This window comes from Dendropsophus ebraccatus, chromosome 13, assembly GCF_027789765.1.
Source record: "Dendropsophus ebraccatus isolate aDenEbr1 chromosome 13, aDenEbr1.pat, whole genome shotgun sequence".
In the NCBI taxonomy this organism is placed as follows: domain Eukaryota; kingdom Metazoa; phylum Chordata; class Amphibia; order Anura; family Hylidae; genus Dendropsophus; species Dendropsophus ebraccatus.
This window is the reverse complement of record NC_091466.1, coordinates 9,192,554-9,204,059: the sequence shown is the minus strand read 5'-3', so window position 1 is coordinate 9,204,059 and position 11,506 is coordinate 9,192,554. Positions and strand designations below refer to the sequence as shown.

At 51.9% G+C, this 11,506-nt stretch overlaps 1 protein-coding gene across 4 annotated transcripts; it reads right to left on the bottom strand.

The window, feature by feature from the left end:
• Positions 1–4,215: 4,215 nt before the first annotated feature.
• On the bottom strand, positions 4,216–8,815 carry CHST14 (carbohydrate sulfotransferase 14). 4 transcript variants are annotated; one of them, XM_069950423.1, is made up of 4 exons: positions 7,172–8,815; positions 6,772–7,027; positions 4,981–6,267; positions 4,216–4,847 (listed from the first exon to the last, which is right to left on the bottom strand). In XM_069950423.1, exon 1 carries the CDS (start codon positions 8,730–8,732, stop codon positions 7,683–7,685), a length of 1,050 nt encoding a protein of 349 aa, XP_069806524.1. In that variant the 5' UTR covers positions 8,733–8,815; the 3' UTR covers positions 4,216–4,847; positions 4,981–6,267; positions 6,772–7,027; positions 7,172–7,682. The 4 variants fall into 4 exon arrangements, with proteins under 4 accessions (XP_069806524.1, XP_069806525.1, XP_069806526.1 ...); XM_069950424.1 differs by having other exon boundaries at positions 4,216–4,820; positions 5,008–6,267; XM_069950425.1 differs by having other exon boundaries at positions 4,216–4,793; positions 5,008–6,267.
• Between the last annotated feature and the right edge of the window lie 2,691 nt (positions 8,816–11,506).

The window sequence follows — 11,506 nt, the reverse complement described above, 5'->3', positions numbered from 1 at the left end:
GGGGCTAAGTGACCCCAATCAGACGACTGAAGGGGATTGCTGTAGCCGGAATTTCTGCAATGTGTGAACATTCCCTTAAAGCCTTACTGCCGATTAAATGGACTTTTGACGTTTCGCACAGATGTGTCAGGCTTTTAGATCTAAATTTTTGACATGTCTGTGCGACTCGTCAAGTCACCTTTTAAAGTGGGATTTCCACCATGAAGACCAAGTAAGCGCTGCAAATATAGGCCGTAAAATGGCTTGTCGGTATTTTGTATTAACAAATATGAATGTGTGCATGGAGCCATAGAAATCAATGGGTAGAACCATAGAATACTGCCCGCAGTTATAGACAGTATTATATAGAACTGTAAAAGGGGCCTCGGTGCTGTGTCCTGGAGCAGGGTATCATGGGTATTGTAGTTCTTCACATTACAATGGGGAGGTCATCTGATACCTAAACAGTAGAGATGATTGAACATCGGGAAATCTTAGGTTTGTCCTCACGGACCGGGAAGGCATCAGGAATCAAATGCTGCACGTTCGAAAATGTTCGAGTTCGATCGAACCTAAGATTTCCCGATGTTCGATCATCTCTACTAAACAGGTACACCATGGCCACTTTCTTCCAGAGACAGCACGACTCTTGTCTCCAGGTCAGGTGTTGTTTGCAATTCAGCTCCATTCACTTCACAACAAAACCTGCACCGAAACTGGACACAAGAGTGGTGCTGTCTCTGGAAGAAAGCATCCATGTTTTTCTAATGCTTTATAAACCCTTTAACCTTTTTTGCATATATCTTCAGCTGTGCTTTCACAGAGGACAGAAAAAAGAGGGCGACATCTAGTGGCCAAAATGAAGTACTATCTCTAGAAACCACAGAATACCCAATAAGGGTATGTGCACACTTTGGAATCCCAATGGAACACCCACCGCGTACTACGCAGCTCGCCTATTCTTCGGGAATCTGGCAAACCATAGAATGAAGCCTATGCTTCGGCCACCAGAGTCTGTGAGCGGGGGCAAGCTGCAGAATTTGCGACGGGTGTTCGGTTGGGATTCCCTAGTGTGTACATACCCTCATACACGTTCCTTCTTAGCCGACCCACATATACACAGAACCAGAAGCTCCACATGGGTTCTAGGACACTGCACACTCACTGGGTATGGTCATACATCCATATTGATGAAAGCATGACAAAAACCATAAGGCATATAGTTATAGGGTTATGGCATATGGAAATGAAAAAAGCGAATACAGCGTGTCAGAGCTCAGCGTGCTATAGCACCACTCCTGACTGTGAGTAACATACAGATTATACTCCCCCGCCAATGATAAAGAAAGAGGAAGAAGGGATTCTGTAGAATTAGAAGCAGGAAACAGAAATTATGCCATTAACCCCTGGATGACCCAGATAATTATGTCTCCATGTCTCTAAAAGGAATTGTCCAAAATTTCAGTAAAATAAATCCACAGCTTTACTGCTATAATTGTCCGGCCTTTCTTTGTTTTTGGGCTCCATCAGGATGGCAGCGGCAGGGGGTCAGGACGGGTTACTATGGTTTATCTTTTTACTTTTGTAACGCCAATTTATAATAATAAAAAAGTTGTTTCCAGAAAACAATTAAAGTAAAAGCAGACACAGCACCCCCTAGCATCAAGAAAAGGAAGAAAAATCACCTTAAAGGGAAACTAACAGCAAATTAGACGAATCTGACCTGCGGATAGCCCCCTATTGCACACAGGACGCTGAGGATGAAGGGATGTCTTTTACCTTCATCCTCTACGCCGTTCCCGTGTAGTTTTAATGTAGTGCTCTGTATGGTAAGGCTGTTTGAAGCGGATCGGATCGGCACTCGGGACGGGGTAGTGCTCCAAATGGCCTTACCATACAAAGCGCTACATTTAAACTACATGGGAACGGTACAGAGCATAGAAGTAAGAGACACCCCTTCAACCCTTAGTGCCCTGAGCGCAACAGGGGGCTATCAGAAGGTCAGATTCGTCTAATCTGCTGATTCCTGTTCCCCTTTAAAACTAACGTATCACCTTTATTAGTGGAAACATGTTTCATACTACCGGTGTGTACATGCCAGTGGAGCAGGCCATTATACCTGTCATATGCACTGGTTGGTTTCTGATATACAAATTGGGCCGCTCTATGCACTTGAGTCGGGCCTGGCGCCCTCAGTGTAATGATATCTCCTTCCCTTAGTGATGCATCTCCATCAAAATCAAGTCTGGCCGCATCACCGAGGGGAGAATATATCATCATACCGGGGACGCGAGGCCCGCCTTCAGTGCATAGAGGGGGGCGTTTACAAATGGCCAACGCCACCAGGATGTACGCAGGTAGTATGATAACAACGTTTTACTAATCAGTGATACATTCACTTTAATGCTTATGGCAACCAATCACAACGCAGGTTTTACAGTGGTTTAAGAGTTGACAGATTGGTTGCTATGCCAACGAGGCCTGTTATCCTGTTACACTTTTCATAGCTAAAGGCTAGAGCGGCTTTGTTACCCATAGCAACCAATCACAGCCCAGCTTTTACTTTCTAAGAGCACTACATGAAAGCCGTGATTGGTTGCTATGGGCAACAGAAAGTTTGTCTTCATAAATTTCCTTCATTCTTAGTCAGGGAACTTGTTGTTGACTCTGGACAATCTTTTTTGTTAGAAAGGGTCCCCTGCCTGTAAGCCCCTGGGACTCCCAGCAACCCTGTTATCTGCAGCGCCCCCATAGGTGAAATAAAGCATTACACCGCTACCATTCAATCAATGAGTTGTCACTGCAATGTATGGATATGCTGGCTCCTCCAATCCAATTGTATCTGCAGACACCACACGGCAGGTGTGAACAGGATCTAACCAATAAGGGTTTTCTTAACCAGGCGCCCTCCCCATGTCTTGTATTATAAGAAACTACATAGACTTGTTGTGTATATTAGACATTCTCATGCTTGGCCTGTGACCCGGGCCATGGAGACCAGTCCTATACTCAGGAATGTGCGGCACAGGACAGACCCTCCATTGTATAACACACATAGTGCTGCAGGTCAGGACTCGACATGGCTGTCCAGTGGGCCGGGGATGGTAACACAGCCATTCAGAGTCATTGTAACTATGAAAGGTAGTGACAGCAAAGCCTTTAGATCACCATGTACCCAGCGCCTACCGATCAGCGATTACCGCATTATGTACACATGCGTAGCAGCTTGTCGATGGTAGTCTGGGGTACATAGGGGCTTCTCTATCATTTGTAAGTGACGAGGAGGGAAAGCCGGTAAAAAGGGGCCCTCACCTCCCCGACTCCTGCATTGATAGTGTACCGCCGCTCCGGTCCCCGGACGCTTCCTGGTTACAGGGGGGAATCGGGACGTCATGTGTCAAGCCTGCTGACTGGCTGAGCGGGCCCAACACGTCACATCTCAGATCCCCTCTCTAAGAAGGAAGCAGCTGAGGACCAACATCAATGCTGAAGCAGGGAAGGCGAGCGCTTGTTATTTCTTTCAGCCCCCCCTCCACTTTTGCAAATAAAAAAAAAAAAAAATCGCCCTGCCCAGAGTTGTTCTTTAAAGAACTCTGGGCAGGGTTTTTTTTTCCAAAAGTGTCGGGGAGGGTGAGGATGAAAAAAAAATAATGTGCACTCACCTCCCTGGCTCCAGCGCTGGGGCCTGCATACCGCCGCTCAGGTCCCCAAACGCTTACTGGTTTGAGTGGGGACCTGGGAGGTGACGTTCCAGTTACGGCCGCTGACTGGGCCTGGAATGTCACATCCAAGGTCCCCTCTCAAACCAGTAAGTGTCTGTGACTGGAGCGGCGGTGTGCAGGCCCCAGCGCTGGAGCCAGAGAGGTGAGTGCACATTATTTTTTTCATTCTCCTCCTCCCCGGTACTTTTGAAAAAAATCTCTGTGGCAAAACTGCAAAGCTTTGGTTGTGCGGAGGTAATGGGATTTGTAGTTTTGGAGTAGCTGGAGGGCACGCACAGAGTTCACACTCAGCAGATGTGTTGCTGCACTGGATGCAGCGTGCGCAGTGACAAGAATGCAAAAAATATCTCCTCTTATACGGCAGGACATTTCCCTCCCCCACCAGCTTCTAAATCAGACATGAGACAGGATTTCTTTGGAAATAAAGTGATTTAATACTGTCCGCAACATCCATAGAAAGTGTTAAAAACCCCACCCCCATATACAGCACAGACAACAGTCCCACCCCACCCCCATACCTGCCGGCCGTCACTGAGTGAGTTAACCCTCCAGCCTGCGTCTGTCTGACTCTCAGAGGAGACAGGCGCTGACTTGTCCAAAATCCCCCCATCAGCCACCGCCGCACACAATACACAAGTGCTTGTACATACAAAAATACTACAAAAATACTCTGCCATAGAAAAGGCCAAAAACATCAACAGGGAAAGGTTACTCTAGTAAAAAATCTTTGGTTACATTGAAAGTGCGAAGGACCGAATATAAAGGGTGAGGGTGTAAACACTGAGGGGTGTGGGCACTAATGTGACCTGGGGCAGCACGCAGCTGTGAGCCGGGGCAGCACGCACACACCTGAGAACCGGGGCAGCACGCACACACCTGTGAGCCGGGGCAGCACGCACACACCTGAGAGCCGGGGCAGCGCGCGCACACCTGTGAGCCGGGGCAGCACGCGCACACATGTGAGCCGGGGCAGCACGCGCACACCTGTGAGCCGAGGCAGCACGCGCACACCTGTGAGCCGAGGCAGCGCGCGCACACCTGTGAGCCGGGGCAGCGCGCGCACACCTGAGAGCCGGGGCAGCGCGCGCACACCTGAGAGCCGGGGCAGCGCGCGCACACCTGTGAGCCGGGGCAGCGCGCGCACACCTGAGAGGCGGGGCAGCGCGCGCACACTTGAGAGCCGGGGCAGCGCGCGCACACCTGTGAGCCGGGGCAGCACGCACACACCTGAGAGCCGGGGCAGCACGCACACACCTGAGAGCCGGGGCAGCACGCACACCTGAGAGCCGGGGCAGCACGCACACACAAATTGTTTCCAATATTAGTGTAAGTGCCAACGCATTTCGAAGCTTTATCATTTCCTACATGTCCATAAATTACATGACGGTCCCTGGAGGACTGTAATAAGAGCCGTACACATTATCCATTATCAAGGACGTGGCCCCATATATAACACCGTACAGTATGACGCATGGGGCCCCATGTATAACACTGTACAGTATGAAGCGTAGGGCCCCATGTATAACACTGTACAGTATGACGCATGGGGCCCCATGTATAACACTGTACAGTATGAAGCGTAGGGCCCCATGTATAACACTGTACAGTATGACGCATGGGGCCCCATGTATAACACTGTACTGTATGACACGCGGGGCCCCATGTATAACACTGTACAGTATGAAGCGTAGGGCCCCATGTATAACACTGTACAGTATGACGCATGGGGCCCCATGTATAACACTGTACTGTATGACACGCGGGGCCCCATCCCCGGTCAGTGTGCCCGCCGCTCCCTCTTGCATAGATTGGGAGATGTAGGATGCCTACTAGTATACAGGACAGGTATATATATATATATATATATATATACATATGCCGCCTCTGTAGACGCTGAAGGTTACACTGTAACAATAAGGTAATACTATGTATCTAATGTACAGAGATGATATATAATGAGATACTACAGGAGTCCGAGGAAACCTGCAACGTGTAGAGAGTGGAGGAGGGAATGCACGGAGGCTGCTGGAAGACCTGACTGCCTGCCTGCTGCAAGACCTGACTGCCTGCCTGCTCCAAGACCTGACTGCCTGCCTGCTCCAAGACCTGACTGCCTGCCTACTGCAAGACCTGACTGCCTGCCTGCCTGCTCCAAGACCTGACTGCCTGCCTGCTGGAAGACCTGACTGCCTGCCTGCTCCAAGACCTGACTGCCTGCCTGCTCCAAGACCAGACTGGTGCAAGACCAGACTGCCTGCCTAGTGCAAGACCAGACTGCCTGCCTGCTCCAAGACCTGACTGCCTGCCTGCTCCAAGACCTGACTGCCTGCCTGCTCCAAGACCTGACTGCCTGCCTGCAGCAAGACCTGACTGCCTGCCTGCTGCAAGACCAGACTGCCTGCATGGTGCAAGACCAGACTGCCTGCCTGCTCCAAGACCTGACTGCCTGCCTGCTGCAAGACCAGACTGCCTGCATAGTGCAAGACCAGACTGCCTGCATAGTGCAAGACCAGACTGCTTGCCTGCTCCAAGACCTGACTGCCTGCATAGTGCAAGACCTGACTGCCTGCGGCAAGACCAGACTGCCTGCCTGCTCCAAGACCTGCCTGCCTGCCTGCTCCAAGACCAGACTGCCTGCCTAGTGCAAGACCAGACTGTCTGCCTGCTGCAAGACCAGACTGCCTGCTTGCTCCAAGATCTGACTGCCTGCCCGCTGCAAGACCAGACTGCCTGCCCGCTGCAAGACCAGACTGCCTGCCCGCTGCAAGACCAGACTGCCTGCCTGCTGCAAGACCAGACTGCCTGCCTGCTGCAAGACCAGACTGCCTGCATAGTGCAAGACCAGACTGCCTGCCTGCTCCAAGACCTGACTGCCTGCCTGCTGCAAGACCAGACTGCCTGCCTGCTGCAAGACCTGACTGCCTGCCTGCTGCAAGACCAGACTGCCTGCCTGCTGCAAGACCAGACTGCCTGCCTGCTGCAAGACCAGACTGCCTGCCTGCTGCAAGACCAGACTGCCTGCATAGTGCAAGACCAGTCTGCCTGCCTGCTCCAAGACCTGACTGCCTGCCTGCATAGTGCAAGACCTGACTGCCTGCATAGTGCAAGACCTGACTGCCTGCATAGTGCAAGACCTGACTGCCTGCATAGTGCAAGACCTGACTGCCTGCATAGTGCAAGACCTGACTGCCTGCATAGTGCAAGACCTGACTGCCTGCATAGTGCAAGACCTGACTGCCTGCCTGCTCCAAGACCTGACTGCCTGCCTGCTCCAAGACCTGACTGCCTGCCTGCTGCAAGACCAGACTGCCTGCCTGCTGCAAGACCTGACTGCCTGCCTGCTGCAAGACCTGACTGCCTGCATAGTGCAAGACCTGACTGCCTGCATAGTGCAAGACCTGACTGCCTGCATAGTGCAAGACCTGACTGCCTGCATAGTGCAAGACCTGACTGCCTGCATAGTGCAAGACCTGACTGCCTGCTATAAGACCCCACTCACTGCCTAAGGCCACATTCACACACCCGTAGTGCAGTCCGTGGCCGTGGACCGTACTACCGTATGTGCATCCGTAGTGCTCCGTGCTTCAGGGAGTACTACGTTCACACATCATTACCCCAGCCATCCGTGCCGCAAAAAAACACTCCGCATTACATGTCCATTTTTTGTGGCACAGATTGCGTAACGGGGTCATAGGATAACATTGTTCTCATGTTCTGTCCGCAATTGCGGACAGAACAACGGATGTGGGAATTAGGCCTAAGACCTTGTTGCCTGCCCAGTGCTGTCACTGCCTACCTGCTATAGGACCTCACTGCCTGCCCCATGCTGTCACTCCCTGCTATAAGACCTTGCTGCCTGCCCAGTGCTGTCAATCCCTGCCTGCCCCATGCTGTCACTCCCTGCTATAGGACCTTACTGCCTGCCCCATGCTGTCACTGCCTGCCTGCTCAGTGCTGTCACTGCCAGCCTGCCCTGTGCTGTCACTGCCGGCAGTAGTCGCTGGTGACGTTGGGCAGGGTGTAGGAGAACAGGGAGTAGTCCAGGATGTATTTGGGCAGCAGCTCCCGGATCAGCCCCTGCGGAGTGTTGCACAGGAAATACCGCAGCGTTTCTTTGGTCACCGGCTTGTACCAGGCCTGTCTCTCCGGGAATTGGATGTAGGCCGGGGCCCCGACATCGTCCAGGACGCGGTTGGCGTCGTCGCGCAGGCGCTCGTAGGTGCCGATGAAGGTGTAGGGCACGGCGCAGGGGCGGCACAGGTTACTCTGCGGCATCCAGTGCTCGTTCATCTTCTCCGGGTCCTCGTCCAGCAGGTACCGCACAAACTCGGCAAAGGTGACGTCCTCGCCCTTGGAGGTGCCCGGGTCCTTGCGGTACCGCCGCACGATCTCCAGCCCGTACCGCTGCTGGTACTCCTTGATCTCCCCGAACTTGTTGCGGTAAGCGGAGAGGATCCGCTCCAGGGGGTCCCGCACGAACAGGAACTTGTAGTAATGCTGCAGGCGGTACCGCACCTGCTCGGCCGGCAGATCCGCCAGGAAGACCAGGTCGCTCTTGTGGTCCATCTTGAGCTTGGTGTGAACACTGTCCAGGCTGCCGTCCAGCACCTTCAGCACCCGCTTCCAGTTGGAGCACGCCACCTTGGGCACGTAGCAGTAAAGCAGCCGGTACTTGTCGTTAACGATGATGTGCCGGAGCAGGGTCCGCCGCTGGCCGGGGGGAAGCGACCACACGCTGCGGGGCATGTTCTCACACATGCGGCTCATGGTGCGGTTCCGCAGCTCGCGCTCGATCCGCAGCTCCAGCTCCCCGTCCTCCCCGCCCGGCTCCCGTCCCCGGCCCCGCCACGCCACGTCCCCGCGGGGAGGAGGGGTCTTCACCTCGGCCAGGATGCCCCGCTCTATCATCAGCAGCAGCCCGGAGGAGGCCACGATCACCCCGAACATCAGCATGGAGGGCAGCAGGGGGCTGTGTGCCCGGGGCGGACGGGGGGGCGCCCTCTCCATCTGCTGCAGGGGCCGCGGGAACATGGTGCTCAGCCCGGGCACATAGCGGGACCGGGAGCGACTGCGGGGCCGCCTCCTGCACGGGGAAACGCGTCAGAGTCACGTGATGGAGGAGACTGCTGCGTGTACAGCAAAGAGGAGGAGGAGGAGGATGAACCGATCACACAGGGGACCAACACCCGCACAGATCACACATCACATCAGCGTGTATACTACCCCTGTACTGTGACGTCACTGTGTATTATCCCCCCTGTACTGTGACATCACTGTGTATAATACCCCTGTACTATGACATCACTGTGTATTATCCCCCCCTGTACAGTGACATCACTGTGTATTATCCCCCCCCTGTACTGTGACATCACTGTGTATTATCATCCCTGTACTGTGACATCACCGTGTATTATCCCCCCTGTACTGTGACATCACTGTGTATAATACCCCCCTGTACTGTGACATCACTGTGTATTATCATCCCTGTACTGTGACATCACTGTGTATTATCCCCCCCCCTGTACTGTGACATCACTGTGTATTATCCCCCCTGTACTGTGACATCACTGTGTATTATCCCCCCCTGTACTGTGACATCACTGTGTATTATCCCCCCCCCTGTACTGTGACATCACTGTGTATTATCCCCCCTGTACTGTGACATCACTGTGTATTATCCCCCCTGTACTGTGACATCACTGTGTATTATCCCCCCCCTGTACTGTGACATCACTGTGTATTATCCCTGTACTGTGACATCACTGTGTATAATACCCCTGTACTGTGACATCACTGTGTATTATCCCCCCCCTGTACTGTGACATCACTGTGTATTATCCCCCCTGTACTGTGACATCACTGTGTATTATCCCCCCCCCCTGTACTGTGACATCACTGTGTATTATCACCCCTGTACTGTGACATCACCGTGTATAATACCCCTGTACTGTGACGTCACTGTGTGTATTATCCCTGTACTGTGACATCACTGTGTATTATCCCTGTACTGTGACATCACTGTGTATTATCCCTGTACTGTGACATCACTGTGTATTATCCTTGTACTGTGACATCACTGTGTATTATCCCCCCCTGTACTGTGACATCACTGTGTATTATCCCCCCCCTGTACTGTGACATCACTGTGTATTATCCCCCCTGTACTGTGACATCACCGTGTATAATATCCCTGTACTGTGACATCACTGTGTGTATTATCCCCCCTGTACTGTGACATCACTGTGTATTATCCCTGTACTGTGACATCACTGTGTGTATTATCCCTGTACTGTGACATCACTGTGTGTATTATCCCCCCTGTACTGTGACATCACTGTGTATTATCCCTGTACTGTGACATCACTGTGTATAATACCCCTGTACTGTGACGTCACTGTGTATTATCCCCCCCTGTACTGTGACATCACTGTGTATTATCCCCCCTGTAGTGTGACATCACTGTGTATTATCCCTGTACTGTGACGTCACTGTGTATAATACCCCTGTACTGTGACGTCACTGTGTATTATTCCCCCCCTGTACTGTGACGTCACTGTGTATTATCCCCCCCTGTACTGTGACATCACTGTGTATAATACCCCTGTACTGTGACGTCACTGTGTATTATCCCCCCTGTACTGTGACGTCACTGTGTATTATCCCCCCTGTACTGTGACATCACTGTGTATTATCCCCCCTCTGTACTGTGACATCACTGTGTATTATCCCTGTACTGTGACATCACTGTGTATTATCCTTGTACTGTGACATCACTGTGTATTATCCCCCCTGTACTGTGACATCACTGTGTATTATCCCCCCCCTGTACTGTGACATCACTGTGTATTATCTCCCCTGTACTGTGACATCACCGTGTATAATATCCCTGTACTGTGACATCACTGTGTGTATTATCCCCCCCTGTACTGTGACATCACTGTGTATTATCCCTGTACTGTGACATCACTGTGTGTATTATCCCTGTACTGTGACATCACTGTGTGTATTATCCCCCCTGTACTGTGACATCACTGTGTATTATCCCTGTACTGTGACATCACTGTGTATTATCCCTGTACTGTGACATCACTGTGTATTATCCCCCCTGTACTGTGACATCACTGTGTATAATACCCCTGTACTGTGACGTCACTGTGTATTATCCCCCCCTGTACTGTGACATCACTGTGTATTATCCCCCCTGTACTGTGACATCACTGTGTATTATCCCTGTACTGTGACATCACTGTGTGTATTATCCCTGTACTGTGACGTCACTGTGTATAATACCCCTGTACTGTGACGTCACTGTGTATTATCCCCCCCTGTACTGTGACGTCACTGTGTATTATCCCCCCCCTGTACTGTGACATCACTGTGTATAATACCCCTGTACTGTGACGTCACGGTGTATTATCCCCCCCTGTACTGTGACGTCACTGTGTATTATCCCCCCCTGTACTGTGACATCACTGTGTGTATTCACACTCCAAGCTGCTGCCACTATTAGGGTGCGTTCACACCTACAGGATCTGCAGCTGATTTCATTTAAATAACTTACCACAACATTAAATCTGCACCATCAAATCTGCTGCAGATCCTGTAGGTGTGAACGCACCCTTAGGGTGTGTGCACACTACGGAATTGCCTCGTATAACCTGCGGCGTATTCTGTCACTCGTCCCCGCACGCAGCGGCGCGCATTTCCGCCCGTGCCATAGACACTATTCTATGCACGGGCGGATTCCGCGTTCCGCCGAAAGAATTGACATATCAACTCTTGCAACGGAACGCAGAATCTGCCCG

Bases quoted from the DNA above. Each gene is read 5' to 3' on its own strand.
- CHST14 (XM_069950423.1), bottom strand. From the start codon at position 8,732: ATGTTCCCGCGGCCCCTGCAGCAGATGGAGAGGGCGCCCCCCCGTCCG.